Here is a 27,966-nt window from a genome sequence, read left to right as displayed (position 1 = left end):
AGACACTCACATGTGAATTAACATCACAAACTGTAGATATTTGGGTCAGGTAGTATTTAAGGTGTCTATCAACACGACGATTATATATGTGCTGGTGATGCTCTGCTGAGGTCATGTGATGGCTTGGACACCATATATGATATTTTACACTACAAAGACAACTGTAGCAAGCATCAGTTAATTGAGCTCACTGCAGCGCTAATTGACTTGGACCCCATCTCACACTGGCATGCAGATGATGTTAGAAAATGATCGACACCCACAAAATGTAAAAGCATTTAAATAACTTTATAAAGGCATTTTTAAAATACATGAACAAAGAAGTTTGGAAGAATTAGTGAAGAAGTATAGTTTGTGTAACACCTGTGTCAGTAATATTTAATATCTACCCATTCATGGGATGCAAAATAGTGCTGGTAAAGCTTTTCCAAAGATTGTGATATCTAGTACACCATTGTAGTAAAAACGGCACTAAGTGATTGGTCCTGGTGGACATACAGTCCTCTACAATAAGGCATCATGGCGAGGTAAAAGCGTGATGGTTAAAGGCACAGCACAGCTCAGAGCTGTGGATCAACTGCAACATGATCTCAGGTCTGCCGTGTGTCTGCTTCCACTCATCAGGCTCTAACGTTCACATACAGTCACTGTAAACAGTGTAAGGAGATACATGTGCAGCTGTACTGATGTCCTGAGCTCTATGACATGTCGGGAGAGCCAATGAAATGTCCCACTGCATGATGGGAAAAGTGGCTCAAGAGTCTCCAGGCACCAATATAATATGTGCTGAACTATTTAGCTCTTTACTGTGTGCAAACCTTTATCTATGTTAAGAAAGTTTGATTAGTGTTTGATATGATATATGCTTATTAGTTAGGTAGTGTGAACATAAACTAGAAGAATACACTTCAATAAAACTGACAATAACACAATTCAATACATAAAAATATGACAATGTAAACTGCTCGGAGTTTTAAAGAACTTGAACTTTGAATTTTCTGTGCAGCTCTCAAACATGTCATATCTTATGCCTACCACTGCATAGGTCAACTGGAAATCCTTGAAGTAGAGCTAAAGAGATAAATCCACCACCAGATTGAATTTTATATTTACAATTTTTTCCTATCAGTTTTTCTTAAACCTGCCTTCAATGTCTGTTTACTTGTTGCTGAAGTTGTTCCAGGACAATGGCAGCAGCAGGTTTTTAAAAAGATATTTAAGGGTGGATTTGTCCTTTAGTGTGCAGAGGGTTTAGAGGGTTGCAGTGTGATGAGTTTTTTTTGGGATGTCAGAGTTTTAACTAAGGCACACTGCTGCTGGAGGACCCTTTCACCAACTGAGGAGTGAGCTCCATTTCTCTACAGTGGCCTCCATGGCTGTGTATGCTGACCCTGCCATGTCCCAGACAGATGTAATCACTTCGCTGCTCAGTCCGTGCACTAACTGACTGAACTGAGAGAGCAGGGAGAAACCGAGTGACGCCCCTCCGACCGGGTTGGCCCACAGCACTGCCAGCAGCAGAATCAGAGGCATCACCAGCAGCACCACAGAAGAAGAAGGCTGCAGCTCACACCGCATGTTCTGATCCCTCGCAGCTTCAGTCTCCACACCAGCCTCCACGCCGCCGCATCTGGCACAGCAGCGCACGTTAGGGACGGGTGCTTGCTCCAGGTTTCCAATAGTTGTGACAGGCCAGTGCTGCTGAAGGTGCTCTGCTGCCCGCGGGCTGACTGAGAGGTTCACCATCGTGGGCAGAGGTGTTTTAATCACCTTCTCCACCCTCTCTCTGAACAAATGGAGCCGCTCCAGGAAGACCAGAGGCAGGTCCTCGTCCTCTAATGATGAACCCAGGCACACCAGGTCCAACTGCTCTTCCTGCAGGAGACATTATGCTCATTACTTTCAACACTATATGCCACAGTATAAAATACAAACACATTTCAACCACAATTAAAAGTCCCACACCCATTTTCAGAATTACAAATAGTGTTATTTTTAACACCCATGTTCTAACTACAACAGAGAAACTGATTTCTCTGATATATCCAACATGGTGGTAAATAAATTTGAGGCACCTGAAGACCAAACAAAGCCTCACATCAGCCAAACAGCATTACTGAAAGTAGCTAAATCTAAAGTCGATAAAGTGCTAAACTGTCAGTGCACAGTAATTTACTCTCACACACAACGATGTCTAAAATCACACAGCAATCTTGAGTCAATTGGCATGAACACAATAAAAAAGTGATGGCCAAAAATGAATGAATAAATCCTCTTGAACAACTCTTTATAGTGTCCGTTATGTATGAGGTCAGCCTGTTGAATGTTGGAAGTGTTCATGAATCCCCGCCTTTTTCCACTCGCCCACACACCAGTGTCGTAGGGTAATGCTACGCTGAGTGAACGAGAAGCAACTGAGTCGGACTCAAGTCCAGACCTCGGACAGCCAAAGCCAATGGTGCATTCATGTGCGTCTTGGATGGTTGCTCTTCCTACTTTGGTGTGTTCATGAGCCTTGAGTTGTAATTTGGAAACAACGTGGATGATACAAAGAAGACGTGTATTTAATTGCTCAGACTGTTTAAACAACACCCTGGGAAACGGATCAGCCATTACATATGACTGGGTACTAATGTTTCAGATTATTCCAACACCACATGAATGCAGCACAAGGCTGTGGAGGTAAATTGGGCATCTGTTACTTGCCCCTCAAAGAACGATAAATCATTGGTAGCTTACAGCGCTAGACACCATGATCACGCCCCAAAAGTGAAGCCAAAACGTCTCGATCGCCCCCTGGTGGCTGGCTGCAGTATAGGTCCTAAACCCCGCCCCCTCCACGTTAGTGGATAGGACATGCATACTTTTTTTTTTTTTGGCCCGCCACCAACCCCCCATTTTTGGAGGACAACTTTATTTTTATTTACAGAACTAAAAAAAGTTGAACAACATAAGGAAGAAGTAAGGTAAATAATCAAACAGAAAGTAAATATTTACATAGTAATACACCTTGTGTTGTTAACGTTGATCACTGATGGTAAACAAGTAGGAGGAAGGTTATTGTGTGGCCAGACCAGCAGACAGACAGACAGACAGACAGATAGGTAGACAAAACAGACAGACAGACAGATGACGAGACGGACAGACAAATGGATAGACAAGGAGGTAGCCTAACTAATTGGGGATTTTTGTGTATATGCTGCACATGTGTATGTGTGTGTGAGTGTGTGTGTGTGTGTATGTGTGTGTGAGTGTGTGTGTAAGTATATGTGTAATCTGTATTTATAAGTGCTTGTATGTGTGGATATGTCAGTGATAATGATGATATTAATAACAACAGCAGCAAAGAAAGAATAAATAAATAAATAAAAATAAATAATAGTAATAGAATAAATAAGAGAAAAAAAAGAAGAAAACAAAACAAAACAAAAAAAACGAGGTGTTGCAAGATTCTGTGGAATTGAGATCAGGCATTTGTAGAGGTGGATTTTTTAATAAATGTGGACCAAGTTTTGTTGAAATGGGGTATGCTGTGATTAATTGATGCAGACATTTTTTTCTATTGTGATTTGATCTATTAACAGATTCTTCCAGTGTGTGATGTTCAGTTGATTTCTTGTTTTCCAGTTTAGGATTATTGTTTTCTTGGCGACAACTAGGGCTGTGAACAGTGTAGTTTTAATGTGATTATGTAATTGTACAGATGATCTGTCTCCTAAGATGCAGAGTTGAGGGGATAGTTGAGGATACTGTGGCAGCCTAGTATATGTGATAGGTGATCTGTGACTTGTATCCAAAATTGTCTAATTGGTGTACAGTGCCACAGAGCATGCATGTAATTGTCTGTGGTGTGGTGTGTGCAATAAGTGCATTGATCTGATGTAGTGAAACCCATTTTATGTAATCTCTCACCTGTGTAGTGTGTTCTGTGGTTAACCTTAAATTGAATGAGTTGTAAATTTGGGATTTTGCAGTAAGTGAAGTTATTTTTGCATATTTGAGACCAGAAATCTGCATTTGGAGTGATGGAAAGATCCTGTTCCCACTTTGAGGTTGGGGGAAAAATTAAAGTGTCAGTAGTGTTTAGAAATGTATAAATCCTTGAGAGTAATTTAACAGAGCTGGAAATCTTTGAAAATTCATCTATAATAATTGTTTGATCTTGCGTGTTAAATGTACTGTTGATTTTGGGAAGAATGGTGGACTTAAGCTGTGAGTGTTGGAGATATTGACTGTTACAAATGTCGAACTTCTGGATTAATTCTTGAAAATTGATGATTTTGGAATCCTGTACAATATGGTGGAGATGTGTGATACCTTTGTGTTTCCATGATGTGAAGTTTAATGGTTTCCTGTTTATTGTAAAATCTGGGTTGTTCCAAATTAGTGAACGAGTGGATGGTGCAACCATGGAGCCTTTGATACGAAATATTTTCCACCAAGCTGTCAGAGCTGAGGCTATGGAAATATTCTGAAAACAAGTGTCATTTTTAATTGTTTGGCTGATGAATGGGAGATCTGAAAGGTTTATATTCTTGCATAGTGCCTGTTCGGTTTCTAACCAGTGAGAATCATGATGTGAAGAGGTGAGCCATTGTTTTACGTATTTAAACTGACTTGACAAGTGATATAATTCAAAGTTGGGTGCATCTAGTCCTCCTTGAAACTTGGGTTTTTGTAGTGTTGATAGTTTTATACGAGGTGTTTTATTTTTCCAATAGAATTGAGATATTGCTGTACTGAGGGAATTAAGCCAGGGTAAATTTGGAAGTGAAGGAATCATGGTGAATAGGTAATTAATTTTAGGGAGGACTGACATTTTCATTGTTGAGATTCTTTCTGACAGTGAGATTGGTAGATTTGTCCAAAGACTGAGGTCATTTTGTACTGATTTAAGTAATGGTGTGTAATTTAGATTGAACAGCTCTGACAGCTTGGGGGATATGTGGATTCCTAAATATTTAATATTTCCTATGGGAAGGTGAAACTGTGAGGTGAGGGCTGCCACATCCCTTTGGTCCATGCAGAGGGGTAGAATGGTAGATTTTGATAAGTTGATGGAGTAGTTGGATAGAGATGAGAATGATTTAATGACTGACAGACGTTCTTGTAGTGATGAGTAGGGTTCCTGGAGGAGGATCAACACATCGTCTGCATAGAGGATTGTTTTGTGTTCCGTGGATATTGATCTGATACCTTTGATGTTATTGTTTTGTCGTATGCTAGCTGCAAGTGGCTCCAAGAAAATTGCAAAAAGTGACGGAGAGAGTGGACATCCTTGTCTAGTGCTGTTGTGGAGCGTTAACTTCACAACAATTCACGCTCCACAACAGCACTAGACAAGGATGTCCACTCTCTCCGTCACTTTTTGCAATTTTCTTGGAGCCACTTGCAGCTAGCATACGACAAAACAATAACATGTACTGTGATAGTGGCTGTCGGTGAGGTGTATAGTGCCTTAATCCAGTTAATGAGTGACTCTCCAAATCCAAACTTTTGTAATGTTGTGAATAGGAAGGACCAGTTGACTCTATCAAATGCTTTTTGTGCGTCTAATGAGAGGATTATGGTTTCGGTTTTCTTATTGTTTGAGAGCTGCATTAGGTTAAATAATTTCCATGTGTTATAAGATGACTGCCTTCCTTTGATAAATCCGGTTTGGTCTGGATGTATTATGAAGGGAATGACTTTTTCAATTCTATTTGACAGTGCCTTGCTTATGATTTTAATGTCTGTGTTAATTAGTGAGAGAGGTCGGTAACTAGATAGGTGAGTAGGATCTTTGTCAGGATTTAAAAGCAGGGTAATTACGGCTGTATTTATCGTTGGAGGTATACTGTTGGTTATGAGGAATTCATCAATCATTCTGAGAAAAGCAGGGAAGCCATCAGGCCCAGGTGCTCTATTATTTTCCATTTTATTGAGTGCGTTATGAAATTCAGCTGGGGTTAATGGTTGTTCAAGTAAATTAGTTTGTTCTGTTGTTAAATGGGGTAAATTAATATTATTGAGGAATTGATGTATGTCAGAAGCATTTGGGTTGTGAGAGGATATGTATAAATCTTGATAATAATTCTTAAATACAGTGTTGATATCTTTCGGATTATGGTATGGCTTCCCCGCTGAGTCTTTAATTACTGTTATAGTTGTTCTATCTTTATTTTCTTTAACCATATTTGCCAGATATGTGGTTGATTTATTACTGTTTTGAGATGTATTAAGTCTGAGTCTTTCAATAAGAAACTTGGGTTTTTTTTTTAACAGATCGTTCAGTTCCATTTTGTATTTCTGTAGTTCGCGAAAAATGTTATCAGTAGGATTGGTTGCATGAGCGTTTTCAAGTTCTTTAATTTTCTTTTCCATTTCCAGTTGTGACTTTGTGTCTTTTCGTTTTCTGTATGATGAGTATGAAATTATTTTACCTCTTAGAACAGCTTTCCCGGTTTGCCAGAGTAGAGTTGGCGAGGTATTCGGAGAGTCATTCACTTCCATAAATAATGTCCACTCTCTCTTAAAATAACTGTCAAATTCTTGATCCTCCAGCAGTGGTGTGTTAAACCTCCATCTGGAAGAAGTACTGAAAGTTGTCTTTGTGTGCAGTTTAACCGAGACTAGTGTGTGATCACTGATTGTGTTTGGATGGATTTGTGTTTCAAATATATCAGAATGTAATGAGTTGCTGGTGAGAAAAAAGTCAATTCTAGAGTTTGTATGGTGTACTTTTGAAAAATGGGTGTATTCTCTGTCATTAGGATGATTTAGCCTCTAGCTATCACCAAGACCACAATCCTCCATATACTATTTTAAAACTATAGTAGATTTAAGTGTTCTGATATTTCCTGTTGTGTTTGACTTATCTATTGTTGGATCAAGTATTGTATTGAAATCTCCACCTATGATTACGTCTGAGCTGGGTAGGTTTTTAAGGATAGAGAAAAGACTGTGAAAGAAAGAGGGGTCATCATTATTAGGGCCATAAAGATTAACTATTGTGAGAGGGTTGCTATCAATGGATATGTTAATAATAATATATCGTCCTTCCGGATCTGAAATTGTGTTATTGTGATTGAATTTAACTTTGTTATTAATCATAATTGCAACCCCTCTTTGTCTTGAATTGTAATTTGATGTAAAGATAGGAGGAAAATGTGTAGATTTCAGAACATTGTTTCTAATATCAGTTAAATGAGTTTCTTGCAATAGACAAATGTCAGCTTGTATTTTGAGCAAATGATTAATGACTTTTAGTTGTTTTGCCTGACTCCCAATTCCACATATGTTCCAGCTTACAAATTTAATTGTGGACATGATTTAATAAACAGAAATATGTGCGCTTTGTTTTGTTTTCTTTTTTCCTTCCTCCCTTTCTTGCTGTGTTTTGAGAAAAAGTAATGAAAAGTGATTTGATTTGATTTATGTGTGTGCCAGTGCGTGTGTTGATTCGTCCCCATTCATAACATTCAACATTTCCCCTTGACCCGTCCCAACCCCTCCCCCATGTTCCCAGTGCCCTCCTGAAGGTAAAAACAAAAAACACAAAACACAAAACAAAGCAATCAATACATAAGACACAAAACGGGATAAGGGAGTTCAACATTATCCGACGAGAGAAAACAAAAACGTATACTAAGATATACTTCAATATGTTCTTCCCGAAGATGGTTTCTGTCATTGTAGGTGGTTCTTATCACGCCGCTGTTTGTTCACGTTTTCGTTTTTCTGATTTCTGGTTTAGCTTCAATTAGTATTGGATGCTATAAAAAAGGGGTTTGACATCACGATTGACAGCTATGCGCGCCAAACAGTGTGCTTGTGTTCAATGGTGCTGCTTGCGATTGGTCTAACTGGTGTATGGGTGGGAACTTGATACCACAGAGGTTGCTACTGCGAAGATTGTGGTTCCAAATGACATCACCAGCACAAGATGGCAATGGCGGTATGAAGGTTGTTTTGGCTTCCTTTTTGTACAGTGGCAAAAAGTGGAGACGTGTCATCCATCTTTATAGTCTATGATAAGTGTCTGTGCAGACCCTCAAAGACATAGGCAGATGACGAGACTTAAATCACACTGACCAAAGCAGACTCTCATGTACACACGGATGGAGAAACTGATTTGGCCCATAGGGTGGACACAGGTCAGCAACAGTTTGATTCTGTCACTCGTCTTTAATCATGGCTCCTGTAGTATGTCCTACTCAATGACCACACATTGCATCTGAAGTTCAAAGACAGATCTGTGATTACCTTTCCATGCTAAAGTAGTTGGGCAGCTGATCTAGGAAACCAGTTTGTGCACTAACAGGATGGGAAACACTCACTAATGTGTGACGATGATGATGTGTGCTTTGATTTGATGTAAAGTGGCCATGACACACACCTGTAGGAGCTTCACTCTGTCTATGAGTGGTTTGTAGGCCCGGGACACTTCTGCATCAGCTTGATCCAGGGCCTCCAGGTAGGCTTGTCTCTTCCTGGCCAGCACCGCCTCCAGATTCTGAAAAAACTGGTTGACCTCCTGTCTGTCCTGCCCCACCTCACCCTCACAGTGGGCCATCTTCTGCTCCAGCTGCTTCACCAGCTCACACAGCTAACAGAGGGGCAGTAAGAAAGGGCAGTCAGCACAAAGTCACAAGTTTTTCAGTGTCTTTTTTCATGACTTTGCCCCAGTTTGAAGCATCGGCCATACTGACAGGGTTTCCCACCTGTTCCCATCTTTGCTCAGAGAGTCTGGCCAGCAGTTGCGATGGGGTCTGTTTTTCTCTGATGAATGCCGCCTGCAGGTCGTCTACAGGATGGCCCTGGTGCTGCCCAATAGTCAGACACAGCCCACAGATCAGCTGTCGATCCTGGATGCAGTACATGTTCAGAGGCTGCCTGTAGTGCTCCTGACAGGAGGGGGGTCGTGGCTCACTGTCACTCTGGTACTGAAACAGGATATGAGTGAACAGACATGCAACAGGTGAGCACAAACTGAAACTGCAAAGTATCACACCAATAAAAGGATTTCAGACAAATAGGTACCCAAAGGGTTAATGTTTCAGTCATAAGTGATCCTCTCCTACTTTCTCAATGATTGCCTTCAGAGGTGCGTTGGTAGGCAGGGCGTCTATACCCATCGGGGGCAGCTCCACCACGCCGCGGCAGTTGGGGCATTTCAGCGGCAGACGGAGCGGTCGCCAGATGGAGTAGTTGGTGGACACCTGGAGCAAGTTGTCCAGGCAGGTCTTACAGAAGGTGTGTGAGCAGGGCAGGATTCGCGGGTCAGAGAAGAGAGAGTAGCACACAGAGCACGTCAGGTCCTCCTCTAGGTTGTCCATCGGGGAGAGGTCGGGCTCAGGACTGAGGGTTTAGGGGGAAGAAGATCTGGCAGGACAGCAGGATGGATTAAAAGCTACATGCTGCACTTGTTCAGCAAAACACTTTCACTTGCCACAACTGAGAAGTGCATACAACCTGGTGATGACAAATAACATTAGGACAAAATGCAATTGAGCTAAAAGAGTGAAGCGACAAAAAAAAAAGAACTATTTTGATACCAATTGTTTTGTTTTAGGCGATATCAAAGTTTTACAGTATACCAGGGTATTTAGAAGTCCTGAAAGTACCATTTTCAATACCGTCAAAACCACAGATGCTCCTCTTTCTACTAAACTGACAAGGAGATGCTGTATTAAAACGATGTAGTGCACAGCATAAGCCACCAGAGGTCAGTCTTTACTGGTAGAGCTAGTTACGTTACAAGTAAAAAAAGAAAACTGCCTCTGCCCATGTTTGGGTGCACTACCACATGTACCTTTATCTTGAAATGACTTCTTCCAGCTATAGACGCAGTTAATTAGCCACAGAATTTTATTCAACACTTCCTCTCAGTTTGGCCCACTGATGTGTCATCAGGTCCTACAGCAAGAAGGGTGCTTATCATTGAACCTGGGTATTTAAACCCAGCAAGACTTGTGTCAGTAAGCTGATTTCATATTGGAAACACAGCACTGTAGATCACCAGTGGCTCAGCTTTTACATTTTACCCAGTGAAATGTCAGCAAGGTATGAAGGTGTGGTAAACAGATACCGCCCAAGCCAAGTGTAAAACTCTTTATCATTGCCATCTCCAGTCCTCCAGCCTGTGACTGCCAGTGCACTAGTGTTTAGGTACACCTGTACCATGTACTGCAATCCAATACAACAGCACTGCCATCGATCGTGCCTTTATAAAACTTGTGATGTTCAGTTTTGTTTGAATTTAATTAGGCTATATGTTTACAAGGAAGATAAAAGGTGGTGTACGGGGCTACATTATGATCAAGAGGTATTTCTAATATTTTCTGCTTTTTATTTACGATGGAAAAACCTCAAAATAATGCAGTCCAGTACAACAGCACCATTATGGCCCTAATGCTAAAACATGTAGCCTAATGAAACATTCAGGAGAATGAGTTAGTGGTGTGCTCGAGGACTGTCTCTATCATATGAAACCCAAGAAAAAAACACAGTTGCTCTTGAAGAAAAGGTCAGCACATGGGAGGAAAAGGCACTCATGTATGGAGCAGGAACAAATACACTTCAATTAAGTTAAAAAACATTTATTCAAAAATCATGGCTGCTTACATTAAAATACCGACTGGTTTCGACCCTAAGGTCTTCATCAGAGTGCGAAAGAGCGGACAGGAGTCAGGCAAACATTTTATAAACTTGGGAGGGAGTGTCATCCAATCCTGACTGATAGATGAATGCAGGTGGGTGACAGCATTGGATCACAATGAGAGGCCATTTTGAAGGTGACACACCTCCATGAGTGCTCAGAAAAAACATCCTGCACAAGAGAGACATTACTAAACAAATATCAAAGTTACACCCATCACATAAAAAAGGAAAACAGACAGTTCAATCCATTCAATGTAAGCAGCCATGTTTTGAAGAAAGGCCTTTTAATTTAATTCAAGTGCATTTTTTCTTCCCATACAATTTAACATCTCTAAGTTAGTGGGGGGAAAACTTGGACATTATAGGCATCATGAGAGTAGACTTTGTGGCAGAACATTTATATTGGGTTGCATTGGATTAATGAAGTAGTGCTTCTCTTTTAATAACATGAGGTTAAACTGTGTGGATTGTCTCAGCCAAGTCTCAACATCTGGTGCTGAAAAACAAGAGAACAAACCAAAAAGCGGCTCAGCCCCTATTAGAGGATCAGTTATACTGTGGTGTGTGTGTGTGTGTACGGGCTCTCTCCTCTAGTTACAGCTAGCACCGCAGTGACAATAGGAGGCCTTCTGCCAGCACCCACCCAGTCCCAACACACATACACAGACACACACTTTGTGGTCAGGACAGGCTGTTCAGTTGTGCAACTGACCCCCAAAACCTGATCCATTTATGGAGGCAACAGCAGCCGAGGTGCCCGGGTTCAGACGGTTACAGGTGGTCTGCTGGGGCCCCAATAAGTGTTATTAGTTAATTAATTTGAGCCATATCCACACGTATAATATATGCTTATGGAAGCTGGTGTTTCTTTTATTCTTTACAGTTAACTGTTTATGTCGCGACGTTAGGGGGGCAGATGGAGTTCCCAGCTAACTGTTGCATCCGTTTAATCTCCATAACATCACAGAAATCGCACCGTTAAGCAAACAAACTTTAAATCTGCTGACTAATAAAGCGATAGCCACATAACGTTAATTACCGTTAACTACCGTTAGCAGTTGTTACGACTGTTTTCTCCGCGACTTGTCAGTCATTTCTTAGTTTATTTTATCGTTATTTGTTTTAGTGTTGGTTTAAAAAGATGTCGTAAACAAAGAAAGACTCACCGTCTGCTCGGAGTCTGGTGTGTGTGTCCAAAACCAAAACAGAGCATTCACTTCCTGTTCCTGCTCGTGCTCCCTTCAAGTGCTCTCAGTAAAACTTAAACACATTCAAGTGCTTGTGTAAAAAGTACGAAAAATATGTGCGGGTTTCGCGATAGCGGTTTTCAATCGTTTAATCAGTTTTCCCCCGCAAGTTAAAGCGATAATGTGACGTTTGCCTTATTTAATAATCGTTATTTCAGCATGAAATAAATTGGCTTTTCTGAGTTTCCTCGAGTGGACGTACTCCACCCCTGAATCTGGAATGCATCTTTATTTCCTGTAGTGCGCATGCGGATAAACGGTCTGTCCGGCCAATCAGGCTTCGCCTCTCCTAGATTTGAATTCAAGCTTGATCCTTGGAAGAAACGACGGAGTTTGGCTGTTTTACAGCATTTTAAAAAGTCCAAAAAGAAAATAAATGCAGAGGGATTAATCACACCACTTCTTCACGACAGACCACACACACACACAATCTCTCGATTTGGGTTTCACTATTTATTTTCTCGAAGACAACCTATATTGTAGCCTATCTCCCCCAAAAAAGGTTTTTGGGCAAACCACCTTTTTTAACCTTCCATGTCATAATTTTAGATTTGAAACCACATGTTTGCTAACAAGGAATGCTGCAAAAAAATACCCCTATGTTCAACAAAAGGTTTATGAGCACAATGTGTAATCATTTACTACAGTGTTTGAAGTTAACACAAAAAAATGGAAAAGGGTAAGCTTGTACACCTAGCTGGTATAAGAGGAAAGAGGAGTATGGGGCTAAGGACTCTGCAAGGTACTAAATGTACAGCAAACTTGTTCATGGGTTTATTTGTTATTCAGGAGAACCCACTTAGGACAACTCCAGTCTGACATGTGGGACACCCTTTAACCTTGAGAAAAGCGAGGCTAAATCCCATCTTAGTCTAGCTGAGATACATTAGCAGATTTTATTACTGCTGCTCCTGAAATAAAGTCATTATTTTCTCAAGTATCACTAAAAAGCATCATTGGATTACTCTAGAAAGACAACAAAGATTGTGGTTCAGTGATGCATATTGTAGAGGTTGTTGGCAGGTCAAAACCTATGAAACCGCCCAACACACCTTCCGAAAGACTTCAGGCCTCACTTTGCAGTACATGTGCAAAACCATAGATTATTTAGCAAATCGGACACTAGTGAGGGGTTAGGGAAGGGGAAACATGTAACATTTAAGCACAGTTTTACTTAAAATGAAAATTACACTGTATCCACAGCCTAAGGAAACTAAAATATCCTAAAAAATAACTGTGCTATAGTTTAGTACATGCAAAGGTTATGATTCACAATCCTACGTGAAATGGCCGTTGTTCTCTTCTCCCTTGGTGATAAGTCAAAGCTATATGGCAACAATACTGCAAAGCAGTGATTTTGCTGTAAATTGAAGGAAAAAAGAATTAAGTGTCACAAGGGGAACAGGTCATTTGGTTGACTATAGTGATGGTGTCAGAATTTCACAGCATCAAGCCCATGTCTGGTGCGTAGGTTAGGGTTCTGGTGTGAGGGTGGAATACGATCGTCGTCAATCACCTTTACAGAAGCAATGAAACTAAAAGCTGAAAATAAAAAATATCATAAAAAGGAACACACTGGAGGCGAAAAGAAAAGCCCAAAAGCCACCAAATGCATCTTAATACAATGCACTTTTGCTCCACACCTGCCAATAGCATTGTCCAGTGTCAATTAATACTAACTTAACAATAATTCAAAACAAAACAAAAAAAATAATCCTTGTGATGACGATGACCTTTTTTTTCATATCCAAAGTTCTTCCTTTCAGGGATTTGCAGATCAGCCTCTCTTTCAAAGGCAGAATTTCTTTTCCTGAAACCTTTGCTGACCTCTTTGTTGCAATTTTGTTTCTCTTCAGATGTTGTATTTGTATTTTTTTTTCCCGTCTCTGCATGCGTTCTCACCCAGACTTGCATACTCCCAGTCACGCACGCAGCCAATCACACAACAACTCATCCGTCCATTCTCTCGCACATGCGACACGCCGGACTCCTGGCCCCGCCCACCAGGGGGAGAGGATGGTGCCCTATCGGGGCGTCTCGTTGGAGGAGATGAACCTGGCTCCTCAGCACTGAGTCCAGCCATTCATACACAATGGGTCCATTCACACACATGTCTGATAGCGTGGCCGATTGGGGGAGGGGCACATTGAGGGTGGCGCCCTCTCGAGTCGGAGGACCGCAGAATTGTGATGGTTCGTGGTTCATCTCAGTTCATAATTAAAGTTATATTCATCTCTGCATTTTGTTGTATTGTAATATTTCAAGATCTCTTGATTTCATATTTTTTGGATGTCCTTGGTTCTCCCCGGGCAGACATCGAGTTTTTTTGTTGTCGTTTGAAGTAGTTTTCCGAAGGCGACAGCTCCAATAACACAGAAGTTATGTCGGCATGTCTCTCAACGCATTCGATGTAGATGTTTTGCTTTTTTTGCAACATGTAGCCACTCATTCTCACTCGCACCCACTCGCCATCTCAAACTTCATTTGGGCTGGTTCCCCTGGAATGCCAAATGAAATCCACACATTTTTCTCTCAGATAAGATGCAGCCATGGATCCCACGAGCCAAGCACAATGGATCAAATTTCTCACACTCTCGCTCTCTCTCGCTCTTTCTCTCCTAATTTTTTTATGTTGAACAGAGTGCTGCATCGTGAACAAAACTCCAGAATACCCCAGATGCCGTCTAGAACTGGAATCCCTCGGCTGGCACGTTGGCTGAGTTAAAGCCATAAGTTCCACCTTGGATGGCCTCTGGGATCAGGCTGGTGTCTTCATCAATCTGAATGAAAAGACGACAAGACAAACGGTGTTAAAACAATGTACAGCAGACATGACAGTAGATCAATCACCAGAGGTGTTCACTGCATTATGAGGCAACTTTCTGCATTACAGAAGTCAAATACCAAATGCCACCTTTAACTTCTGAGTTATCCTCAACATGTTTCGTCCATAACTTCAATGCGATGGCACTGAAATGCTCAAGTGTGATATCAACCTGAGCCTTCAACTTAACAACACAGCAACACTACTGAAAAGCACCACTGGACTCCACCAGAGTCCTCCATCAGGACAGGTCCCTGCAGCTAACCCACCAAAAAGGTGATTTGTGGGTGGTATTTGGTCTTAATATTATTTTCGGGTTTGTTTCTGCGTGAAAAAAAACAAAAACAAAAACACATATGGGTTAAAATTAGAATAATAAGGATTTAATTTAGCGACTTGCACCCCTTTTACACTGCTTGCTCAAGGCAAGAATTTCATGCAGTTATTCTGTTTCACTGATCTTTATAAAATATGACAGTGTTGTCCTGCCTTTAAACCAGCAGTGCAGGTAGTAACCTGTGTAATCTGTGTAAAACGAAAAACCAGTAGGATGGGACTAAAGACAGGACGGCTGTGACATTTTGTCGATGTGTTATGCGTGCAACCCACTGCGGGAGATTAAAAAGTAGCTAGAACACGTTAGCAGCTAACTCAAAGAAGAAGACCAGCAGACAAAAAACGCAAATTGGGAAAACAATGTGGTCCTGGAGCTCCTTAACCTCCAAACAGAGGATGAGACCGGAATAAGCAAAAAACACATTTAATACAATTTATTTAAATTGTATTTTCTAAATTTTACATCACTAACAACATGCTGCCTAACATAATTATTCGAACAGTGCATGGTTTTAGGATTTGTGGATCTTGTATTGGTGGGTCTGGTCGGATGGGGAACTAACTTGTCATGTGTGCGAGTGGCGGGCAGATGCAGTATTTCTGGTTCAGTCTTGATAATCAGACCAGTGCAGGACTCTGCTTGACACGTACTTCAAACTGTAGTGATAAAATCAACTTTGAAAGGGGGGGAAAAAATTGCATTTTCTTGTAACTTACATCATCAGATGAGAAGAACTGATCAATAATTTCATATGCCAATTTGTAGATATCTTCATTTTCGTGATTCTGCAGTTGCTCCACTTTTTCCAAACCTGAGGAATAAAAAAATATCTAATTTAACACCATTCAAATCACACATGAATACCTAATATTAATGAACATAAACATAAAACCTTGAAGGTACGAGAGGAACTTACCACCACATTCCTCAATAAGGTTAGCAATTGTTTCAGCCTCATCATCAGCCATCTTGAGGATATTGCTGAGGCCATCGAGAACAACCTGCACGACCTGGGCATCCTTCACTGTTAGCAGGTTGCAAAATGGAGGGATCACCTGCTTCTCGATCAGGTGTGCCACCTGTAGGCAGCAGAGACAACGAGGGAAAAAAACATCTGTTTATCATCATTCAGTTTTGCTTTTATGACTTAATTTAATTTGTAAGATACATTTGATTTTGTACATAAAATCAAACTGCAACAGTTGCTTGGTGAGTGATGGGCAGGTGAGTTTAAGCCCACAACTGGCAAATTATTTTGGGGAATACATGATTCTTACCTGATCTTTTCTCCCACTTATTGTCAGGTTGCTGATGGCCCAGGCTGCTTCCTTCTGAGTGCCAAAGTCACCCTAAAAAAATGCATCCAAAGTGAGCGACACATATTTTATCCATACATGATCCACTTGTATGTCACAGCTTATTCAGACAGACGGATACACACCTTGTCGAGCAGGTGAATGATCATGGGAACTAGCTTGGCGTCAATGACAGCCTGCACCTGCTGCTGGTTGCCTGCTGTGATGTTGGACAGGAACCACACTGCCTCCTACAGGACAAGAAGCACATATACAGTCAGTTTTCTACTGTGGGAAGGCGAGACATGGAGATGAAAGTGTACACAGGTTTTATCCTAAACAAAGCAGCTCAGTGATTTCACTGAGTCACATTTTAAACTAGAGAGAACTCTGATTATTAATGAAACATGACAGACCATCCATCCCTCTTCCCAAGGGCTAAAACACTTGTAAGTATGAGTTTTTGTATCTTAACTGGATCAGAATCCAGATGTCCACACTGAGTGTTTGACCTCTGGTTGAGACAGAGTGCTGTGGGTGGGGCAAGGGCGATTTTTGAGGCTCTAATCATCGTCCAAGTCACAAAGTGGGCCTCATTTTTAAGTGACTGGTCTCAGATGCACTCCGATATCAGCAGAGACACGTGGTCTTCAGCACCCTCTGGCCACCAACCCACGGTATCACACATTCAATCACATGCACACAGACAACCCTCCTCCCCCAACCCCCAAATCTGTCCAACTAACTACAACCAGCTCCCCACTGAGATCCTCTTCGTCTTCTTGCTCCTCGCGATCCTCCACGTTGCGAATCCCTACAGCTATCTGTCCCATCTATACCTTTCACACAGCACTCATACGAGCACCAAGTCTCAGATTTCATCACTTCCAGGCGACACGTGTTGCAGCAAACAGAGGGCGTGTACGTGTGTAGGGTGAGGAGGAAGATGGAGGATGCATTACCTTATTGATTTTCTCCTTCGGGTGTGTGAGGAGTGCAGGGAAGTGGCTGAGAGCATCACAGTTGAGCACCACCTGGGTCTGTTCATCTGTGCCAGTCACTATGTTCCCAACAGCTCTCAGGGCAGCAGTCTGGATGTGGAGAGGAAGTGCAACATTGCAACAATAATGATGATACAATTTATTAATTTGATCCCACGTATAATCAATCTCATCTCTAATGTCCACGCCTGAAGTTTAATTAATCTAATCCTGAGCATAATCAGTGCCATGGCTGGTGTCTCTTCATACCTGAACTTTGACCTCCTGGTGACTGAGCAGAGGTACCAGATGTGGGACGATGCCAGAGTCGATGACCATTTGGATCTGCTCGTTTCCAGCATCTGTCAGATAAGACAGAGCCCACACTGTGTCTACCAAGATCTGGAGGAAGCAAAGAGCAAAACAAACCAATGAATTTCATTCTCCACCCTTTTTTTTAGAACAGTTTTAATATAACAGGGACTCATTTTGTGGGGACAGAGCTCTGCTAATAGTTGAGAGTGTGAAGCCAAGTCACACCAGCCTGCTTAAAAACTCTGGGAAAAACATCTACTCTACTTACACTGACATCAGTGTGGTGGATCAGCACGCAGAGAGCTGGCAGGATCTGAGGAAAAATTCGAATAGAGGAAAAGACAGGAGGGATCATTAGGTGGAAAACATTAAAACAAAAACATCAACAGGTTTACCACGTGATCTGTACAGGCCGTAAAAGGCTAATAGTTGACATGGCAGCATGATCCTGTACTCTGCAATATCTGCTACACCATAATTCACTTCAGAACATAAACAACAAAGTAAATTTGACCTCATTTATCCAGTTTTGGTAGAACAGTAAAGGAGCCTCTTCTGACCTGACCTCAATGATATGGAGCTGTTCTCCCTATTTTCATAAAATATTCCAGCTGTAAGCTTTAGACCGTATGTAGCATCCCCTCTTCTGATCGTGGCTTTGAAATAAAAAGGATGCGTGATCTTGAGAAATATTGGCATTTATGATTATAGACATCTTGCTTCCTAATATGTATAAACTAAAGAAGACTGCATGACTGATTAAACACTGAAATACTGCCTTTCCTTGACCCCCATGTTACTCAAAAATCTACACAATCACACAAGTACTCACCTCCTGGATCGTCTCCATGGGTGGTGGAGGGTCCTTGTGGCGGCACAGATTGACCATGACCCAGGTGACGTTGCGGAGGAAGGTGATAGGGATGGAGGGACTGATGAAAGAGAGCAGGGGCTTCACCACACCCAGGCCGATCACATAGTCTCTGCACTGAGGGCCATCACCTGGGTAGAACACACATGTACACCCAGTTAGAGCGCATGTCATCTCGGGACTGACTGTTTTTGTTTCTAACACACCAACAGCGACTCACCTATGATGTTGCCCAGGGCCCAGACCGCCTGTTCGCACACATTCTGGTGAGGAGAGTGAAGGAGCCTCAGGAACAGCGGCACAGCATCTGCACAAAGGACACAGACAGGTGTCAATCACATAAAGGGCATTTCACAATCAGATGTGTTGCTTCAATTCAGGTACAACATGATCCTCACAGCTCTAGTAAGAGATAGGCAAATCATGGAAAACTGTAAGCAACAGCTTAGCGGCCTTACAAAGTATTCTTTTTTTTCCTAGCGATTATACCTAACGTTATTGCGACCTGCATGCTAACAAAGTGGCTAATTGTCACATTATTTTTGGTGCATCGACTGAAAAGCAAAGTTTCAAAGCATGTCCTCGTGTAAGCCTGCCTAAGTAAACATAGAATGCGATGTTATGTGTTGTCAAGATAAATAATCCTGAAGTTTGCTGATTTAAGTGTTTCAGTTTCAGCTCCCTTATGGTAGAGCTTGCTTAAAGTACTGCCATTAAAAGGGACCAATCACCACCTCTGAATGAGCACAGTACATTCATGCGGCAAACAAATTTCAAGATGGCCACACAGTGCAATTCTTTATAGTAATTTTTGGACTTTACATCCACAATAAGACTTAATTTCATATTTTAGTTGCTGAGCAAAATTGACAAAAAGTACTAGTGACAAATAATGCAGGTAAATATTGATGTATGTGCTACAGACACATTTCTTGTGCGCAGTTGTGCATTTCTGGGGTTCTTTCACCTTGTTGCAAACTGCATCAGCTGGCAAGGTGATGTAAATGTGAACTGTGGTTTCCAAGTGATGAAATAATACTACAGGTTTATCAACAGTTAGTGGAGCGTTCAAAATCTGTCATAAAACAAGCTGATGATCACAAAGATGCATCAAAAAGAAAAGAGATTAAGCTATAATCAAGACAAAGAGGAAATAGCGGTGTGTGTGTGGAACTTACTGGACTGGACCACGGCTTGGGTCTGCTCTGAGGTACCAGACGCTATGTTGGTTAGAGCCCAGGCTGCCTCAAACTGGAGAGATGGGCTGTCAGGAGGTGAGAGATGGATGAGGGCCACGGTTAAAGTGAGTGTGACTGGGCAGCGGTGTCAAACAGTGAGAGCATGCTAATCATGAGTCATTTATATTTCTGCCATTCCTGGAAGGTGAAAACTAGAACACATTTACATAACCGCTACAGATGTAGGCTGGGCTAAACCTGGTTTGCTCATTAGCATAACTTTGAAGTGTACATAAACTCAACATGATTGGGGAAAAAGGGCTAGCTCGTACTATAATTATCACACATGGGAAAAAAAGAGTGATGCACTGCTACATGCAGACAAACAGAATTACAGCCTGCTTACTTGTCATCTCTGTCCAGGCAGTGAACCAGTATAGGAAGGATCCCAGACTTAATCAAGTCATCTATGGGAGGGTTACGGTCACTGGACAACAACTTCCTACAAAAACAAAGGGACAAAGACCATTACTCATTCACTCGGCTCACATAGCTTTGCTGACACATACCAAGAAGACGAACCAATGACACACACAGACAAACAGCTAAAGAATGTGTCTACACAATGTAAGTCAGACACAATCCTCGTTAGTGTTATGACACTAGACTTCACCCTGAACATGACCTAACATCAACATCAGGTAACATGTGAAGACATCTTCAGAGTCAAGATAAAGCTGCAGGGTAGACTTCAATGGCATTAAGAACTAAAGACAAACAAACAAAATTAATCCAGAAACATGTTTCATGAATTCAGCCACCTCGTGCTGCACTTGACTGGACTTGAGGAGGGCTGCACTACCGAGCTGCAGTGCCATTTACTATGTCCATTAATCAGACGGGGCTGACTTACTGTAAATCACCGCTGTCTAACCGAGCTGGAAAAACATTCAGCCCCTGAAATTTCAACACTGGAGACGTATTTTGCAAGAGGCTATCAATTTTAGTCAGAGAACCTCTTAAGACAAAGTATTATTGTGCTGGTGCAGAATCTCAGGCTCACGAATACCAGATGAACCAGATGTGAATCTGTGCTACACTCAAACTACTACTTTAACATTATACAGCATCCATATAGTTTATTCGTAGTGAAAAATAGGTTTGAGTGGTAACAGGATAATCATGACAGCCTTGAGTTGATATTGATGCACCGCAATATTACCTATATTCACATATCAATGAATTACTAGGGCAGTGCAGGAATGAGTCCTAAAACCCAGAAATGAGTTTGCATTTCAGCACTTTCGGGTCCCTCGTCTCAACATCATTTTTAGTTAGATGCCTGAAATAAGGTCTGTGGGTTAGCACAAGATCATGAGACTTTCACCTTTTGTTCTGTAGCATAAATTGCATCCGTAAATACTCCCCTTGAGAATTTTGAAGCTTGTACGCGTCTTAAAAAAACAAGACAGTTGCTAACAAGCCGCTGAATGACACTACAGAGTTCCATCACACTGACACGGCTTTGGAGCCTTGTTGTGGTGGAGATGTTTGCGTCATGCGATTATGGTGAAGTTCATTTATAGCCTAATGTTAGCTTTTTACTTTTGGCGCTTGCATTTATGCTTCAAAAATCATAAAAGTGAATTATAGTGCTAAACAAAACATGTAACATCATTAGCTTTTGTTTGCCACAGAGCTTAATTGTTGCCATAATCCAATGGAAAATTCCCATTGGATTTTGGCGAGGGAACCATGGTGATGTTAACTTCCATCTGGGGTTTTAACTTTAAGACATGTCCGATTTCACTAATTCATTTAGGTCACTGTCACATTTGTAGTTCAGTTTATTTTGGATTATACAGACTGCTTGTAAGATCGCACTCAGCGAACAGACTCAGTAGAAGCACTTCTTTTGTATTCACTAAAATCCTGTAGTCGATCCACTTTGCTTTAACTGTGAAAATCAATATAACAACATGAAAAATGTGACACTGTTATTAATACAGAGGCAATAAACTACTAAAATAAATAAATACTAATTAATACTAAATAAATACTCAATGATGTGGTGTTTATTGAAGGGATAATGGGTAGAGTCCAAGAGTGTGAGGATGTGTTTTCCTACCTGGCAGCCTGAACAGCAGTCAGCTGAACGCCCTGATTATCACTGGTGGCATTCTACAATGCAAAGTTAAAGTTAAAAATCTGATGCATAATATACACTTGAGATAAATGACAGAGATGAAAAAAAAACATCCCACTTACTTGTACTATTGCTTCAAGAGAGGTGTTTTGCTAAAAAATGAAACATTATGGAGAGTCATGAGTCAGGAATTGTGCTTTGACACACACTTGTAACGAGTACAGTTTGTGATATCAGGAGTTACACTATGATCAGTAACAGGTACATTTTAAAATCACTGGTTAGGCTAGAAATAGTCAATACTGTTGCACACAGCAGCGTCCACCAGACAAAAGCCATCTGAATACCCTGAAGAGTGCATATCCTGGCAGAGCCTTCCCCAAAATTGCTTTTGTATGTGAAGTTGACATGCAGGAAGGAAAGCAACGAAAGCACCGCCAAGAACAGTGAGGGGAGGCTCATGACTGGGAAATGCCACCAGGACAATGCAGAGACTTACATTCTCACTTGCACCAATGTAGTGCTGTGGTGCAACAGTCAGCAGGCTGGACGTGCGGGCCAGCATTCAACACGGTAAGTTGCCAACTGGCAAGCTCACCTGATGCCCTCTGCAGGGAGTTCAGGGCCCAGTGTGGGCTGTGGTTTAGAGTCTGTCTTACTGTCTTAATCAAGCTCTGACCATGACTGGTGTTTTATTACAGCTACAGTTGGTAACATTTCATAAAACCAACTTTGTGACATATTTGCTGAAAGTGTCACTTTATTCTGAAATGTGACAGATAGTCTGAAAAGAAACATGTCCTTCCTCCCCTTCTTACTGCTTCATATGGGATTTGGTAGAATCCACTCAGCTCACCAAAAACTACCAATTAGAGCCGAGAAGATGCTAATGCAGCTGTCAATCATGTACACCGCTCACAAACTACAGACAAACTGTCAAACTATGCAGCTCCGATCAAATATGAATCAAGACTCTGGTAATGCGTTGCCTTTTTCTCGCATCGAGTGTTTTCAGAAACATATTTTAGTGTACTGTTTAGCTGTAAAATGAAAGTTTGTGATCCAGTTGCCATGGTTAAAATAATCAGCCTAAGTACCAAGCACCACCCACCAACTGGACCAACATTCTTATTATACAGCCAAACTGTACACTGAAATATATTTCAGAAAACATCTGAGGTGAGAAATAGGCAATGCAGTAACGGAATGTTTATTCATATTTGATCAGCACTGCCTGGTTTGACAACAGTTCACAGTCTCCGTTACTGCATTACCTATTTCTCACATCAAATGTTCTCAGAAACATATTTTAGTGTACTGTTTAGCTGTAAAATCAGGTTGTGACCCAGCCACCATGTTGAAAGCAACCCCCAAGAGTCCTAACCAACGTTCTCACTTTACAGCCAAACTGTACACTGAAATATGTATCTGAAAACATCTGGAGGTGAGAAATGGGCAATGTAGTAACATAATCTGGATTCATTTTTGATGAGCACTGCCAGCTGACAATTTGACAGCAGTTCACAAGCAGTGATTGACAGCTGTATTAGGAACTCCTCGGCTCTAGTTTGTTGGTTTGTTCATGTGTGGTAAGGCCATTAAAAGCGCTACAAGGCAACAGAGAAGGCAGGGGAATATGATTTTTCTTTCTCACATATTGTCTGTCTTGTTAAGTGCTGTATGAATGCATAAATAGTTTCAGCAAATATGAGAAAAGTTTTTTTTTTATATAAAAAGTTACCAACTACAGCTTTAAATAAAGTTGGCAGATGCCTCTGAGAGCTAGCAGTTGCAGCTGATCGCCTGTGCACCCTCAAATACAAAACATGTCATTCTAACACAGCCCTTCATACAAAATATGCATGAGACAAGTGTAACCTAGGGATACTAAAATAGTGGTGACAGCGACGCTGACAATAGCAGAAAAATAAAAAATAAAAAAGCTGAGGGAAAGTGAGGATTTTGGTGAATCTAACAAGCTAAGTATGCCCACACTTTTCATTGCGAAAGAGCTAAGCACAAATAGGAAACTAACAAATACAAAACAAAACAAAAAAGCAAATGTCCTAAAGGCACAATCAGTGTGTTATTTTAGACCGACTGAAAACATTCACACAGCGGTCACTGGTTGTTAAGTATTTAAACTAGGTTGGCCAGCACACTTTTCCACAGAAGCCTTTCTAATGTCTTGCAGTGAGTCAGAGCAGCATGTCATTGATATATTGCTAAGCAGCCCGTTTGGAGTCAACCCTCTCAATACCACTAGGCAGTTACTGTGATTGAATTTCTGAACTGCTGAGTGGCCTTTTTTTATCCAGTAATCAAACGTGGAGCCCCTCAGTGATGGTGGGGTTCTTGGTCTATTTTTTGTGACATTGTTAGCGTATTATATATAACAAGTGCCTCAGATTTGGCCCCAATTTGATGCATAATTTTCAGACTAATCCTTGCATTGCAAATAATTTTCTGTAGGTATTGTAATTATTGCCACAACTATTACTACCAGTAGTGCTTATAAAATTAGTTATTTTCTTCTCAGGTACCCACTCTATACCTGCCTTCTTTCATCTGAAAGTGGAAAAACTAAAACCCACATAGGTGTTCATGGCAGAGATTACATAAGCAGGCATGTCACCATGTCACACAAAAACACTGCATGACAGGAATCTCAAACATTAATGCTAGAGGGGCCCCATAAAGCACCATTGTATCTATTCTACCAAGGAGTAGTGTACAGTAGATATACGGAAAAAAAATATCCCATGAGACACCAAGCAGCACAGAGAAAGACAGACTGCACGTTTGCCTACACTCCTGCCCCACCCGACTGACATTGAGCAAGAGGAGCCAAGGAGGCAGCATCACAGAGACAAAATGTCAGCATGTCCGAAACCTCTGGAGTGTTTGACCAGTGAGATGAACCCAAAACAAATACCCTTTAGACTAACATTATGCCAAGCTGTCATTCCCAGTACTCAGCAGTACCTCACAGCAGCTATACAATTCTCTGCCCTTGCATCACAAAAGCTAAAAATATGTGTATTTGATTTTCTGGTGGCAGCAGACACAGTTTGAGCACAGGGTGCACAACCATACCGATCTGAAGTCTCCGTCGACATCAGAGTCCTCGCAGATGTCTTCATGGGGCACATTTCTCCTCTTCAGAAGGTGCTCATCTCTTTTGTTCTGTGGTGGAGGGAACAGAAATACCACTTCATGCACACTCCAGCAGAAACGCACGATGACAACAAGGAAAACACTGTATCTTTTAGTACTGCAGATATAAAGTCTTGAGTCTTAGTTGTAGTAGGTGGCACAATATAATACAAATGTACTTACCTTTCTGAGTTCCACCACTACCTCAGTCCTCTGTCTTCTCATAGTCTGTTGGCGAGACAGCACATTAACATTACACAACTAGGAACATTAACATATTAGCCCAAGAGGGTGACACAAGCTACAAAATTAAATTTGGGCAGAGTCTCAGATCAGGATCTCGTTTATGCGACCAGAGCTGATCTGCAGTATCAGTCATACCTGGAGCATTAAGTCAACAGCCCACACTCTGCGTATGACAGCACCCAAACACATTTAACATGAGCATGATGACCGAATATGACTCAGCTTAAGTTACAGCTAGGCCATTTTATGTGCCTTAACAAGACAGATAATCCCTGTATTCTTTGATATATACCATTTTTATTCATGCTTTTTTCTATTAAAAAAAACAATTGTTACAATGATGAGATGCACTCTGCTGCCAATTTATTAGGCACATCCAGCAAAAACTACTGCAGTCCTGCTGTAAGACCTTCATGAAGGTTATAATGTTTGTTTTTTGATTGAGGAAACTGTTTTAGAGAGGTGCTGGCTCTGATTTGTGGCCTTTATTTGACAGGAGTTTATACAGATTCTTTTTAGATTGTAATACAATTTAACAGCATCACAACTACAGCCTCTGAAATGACCATGAAGTTGAATAGCACCTCTCCAAAACAGTTTTAACAATGAGTGTGACATTATATCCTTAGTGCAGACAGGATTTACTGCAGGAATGCTGTATTAGATCACACTAGTTTTTGCTCTGTACCTAATAAACTGGCAGCTGAGCATAAGGTACACGTTAAAGCTCACGTTACTATGAGCGAATAGATGAGATGTTTGTCTGTAATGCTTATGTCCACCACTGACAGCCATCCACCTTGGTGATGATAGCTAAAGTTAACAGGTTGGCAGACGATGCATCTCATGTCTAGTGGCCTAGGTCGCATCAGAAACAACTTGTCAAACAGGATGTGTGACTATATCCTTCTCATACACATCTGGAGTGAGCCCGCCTGACAACAACATTCCCTGCTAATATTAATGAAGCATGGTACTGAACTGACTGTAAATGATCTGAACCTATAGATCCATCGTTAGCTAACGTGTAGCTTTGATCTATCAGTCATGTGATCGTGTTAACTAGCTGGTCGCCTTTAACCTTGTTTGCCAAGCATGTGTGACGTTGGTAAACCACGGAATATTTTTAACATCACGCCATGGTTTAAAATAATCAGGTAACTGGTCAGCTAAGAGGCTAACTGGTTTCCGCCATTGTTTTTGGCGATAAAGACGGGGGATGGGTGGAACTGCAGCCACCAGCACCACCAAGCCCAACCACTGAGCTTCACGGTGGCTAGCAAGCGAGCTAGCACGCAGGTTAGCTAACTGCAGTATCAAAATAACGTTAATCTGCCGCTGTGCTAGCTTGCCAATCAGGCACATATTTCCTCAAGACAACCTCAAGGTCAACTATATGTACTTTTAGACAATCATAAAACGTTTTCCCAGGCTAACATATCGACATAAACCGCTCTGGTGGACGATATGCCTCAGTTAAGCTAGCGTGTCCCCCGTGGGCCTGGCTAGCATCAAGCTAGCAGAGCACATCCAGCGGAGGCGATGAACTCTGACTAGCTTTTCTGACATGTTTTATAACCAACGCGGTCTCGTTTTAAAGCGAAACCGGTGAAACGCAGAGGGAAATCGCCCGACCAAGGCCAGCGGTGTTTAACTAATGGTCCGCGAAGGCCCTGGTCGAGGCTTTGGGTAAAAAGTTCCCGATGTTGGAAATTAGAAACGACGTCACAAGGAAGCCAGGAGGCGAAGCTGGCCGTGAACAGAGCGGCGGCGGCGCCGAGGAAAAGAGGAGATCCTCGACACCGATCTGCATAACTTTTACCTCCAAATCACGGCCCTTATTCTTGAAATTCTTCAGCCGCTGGTTGTCCAGTTTCTCGTTGTCAGCCATGTTAGCGGTTCTGGTAGCGTTAAATACAGTTAACTCGTGGATTTAGCTAGTGAGCTACCCTTTTCTAGTTCCCTTTTCTCAGCCTTTCGTTAACGGACTATTTTTTGCTGCTCTGTCCGCGGTGCATACTGGGATTGCCGGTGGTGGAGGGCAGCCTCGCTCTGGCGTAGAGGAAGGGTGGGGAAATCCCCTCCACTCTCATTGGTTTCACTGTTAACATCAATCTGCAGGGCGCGCCACATAACAAGATACAAACTCATGCTTTATCATTATATTCAATGACAATTAACATGCAGTATATATATATATTTATATGCGTGTATATACACTTGTAGAAATAGGTACATCAATTACAGTCAATACGGTACAATTTTGAGTATTTTACATTTTACATTTTTATGCCACTACTTCTCTGTTTTACTTGTATTTATTGTACAGCTGTAGGTACTTTGCGAATTAAGATTTTTTAATATATAAAATATGTTTTAAAAAATTATGCAGTTTTTTTTATTGTAAAGTAACCTATCAATACAGGGCTGGGCAATATATCAATACACCCATGGGCACAGGCCCTGGGGCCTAAAGTGTAAGGGGGGCCCCCCTGACTCTCACCTGATAAATGTCCAACATGTTCTCATCCGTCATCTCATCGTCAGGTTGTCGCATATTGTCACTTTGTCAGTGGCTTTTCACATCTACATATTATACACAGGTATCCTCCTGCGTCTGCTGTCACCGCTACCAGCACCAAGATATCAACAAGAGCACATGGTTAGAGAGGAACAATGCACTCCCTGGTGAAAGTTCAGAGTTTGTTGGACCCATCCACCACCCCTCCC

At 41.5% G+C, this 27,966-nt stretch overlaps 2 protein-coding genes across 2 annotated transcripts; both read right to left on the bottom strand.

Moving 5' to 3' along the window:
- Positions 1 to 269: 269 nt before the first annotated feature.
- Positions 270 to 12,181, bottom strand: trim59 (tripartite motif containing 59). The gene is made up of 4 exons (XM_049577538.1): positions 9,063 to 12,181; positions 8,703 to 8,924; positions 8,378 to 8,587; positions 270 to 1,875 (listed from the first exon to the last, which is right to left on the bottom strand). Exons 1-4 carry the CDS (start codon positions 9,315 to 9,317, stop codon positions 1,330 to 1,332), a joined length of 1,233 nt encoding a protein of 410 aa, XP_049433495.1. The 5' UTR covers positions 9,318 to 12,181; the 3' UTR covers positions 270 to 1,329.
- A 141-nt stretch (positions 12,182 to 12,322) lies between these two features.
- kpna4 (karyopherin alpha 4 (importin alpha 3)) lies at positions 12,323 to 27,273 on the bottom strand. The gene is made up of 17 exons (XM_049577537.1): positions 27,059 to 27,273; positions 25,174 to 25,218; positions 24,931 to 25,020; positions 21,957 to 21,986; positions 21,817 to 21,869; positions 20,095 to 20,190; positions 19,689 to 19,774; positions 18,731 to 18,817; positions 18,472 to 18,641; positions 17,908 to 17,952; positions 17,595 to 17,726; positions 17,307 to 17,435; positions 16,491 to 16,595; positions 16,327 to 16,398; positions 15,966 to 16,128; positions 15,766 to 15,860; positions 12,323 to 14,668 (listed from the first exon to the last, which is right to left on the bottom strand). The coding sequence occupies exons 1-17, from the start codon at positions 27,125 to 27,127 to the stop codon at positions 14,573 to 14,575; spliced, it is 1,563 nt and encodes a 520-aa protein (XP_049433494.1). The 5' UTR covers positions 27,128 to 27,273; the 3' UTR covers positions 12,323 to 14,572.
- Between the last annotated feature and the right edge of the window lie 693 nt (positions 27,274 to 27,966).

Source organism: Epinephelus fuscoguttatus, linkage group LG5 (genome assembly GCF_011397635.1).
Source record: "Epinephelus fuscoguttatus linkage group LG5, E.fuscoguttatus.final_Chr_v1".
Lineage (NCBI taxonomy): Eukaryota > Metazoa > Chordata > Actinopteri > Perciformes > Serranidae > Epinephelus > Epinephelus fuscoguttatus.
The sequence above is the reverse complement of the archived record's forward strand: the minus strand, read 5'-3'. Positions and strand labels throughout refer to the sequence as shown.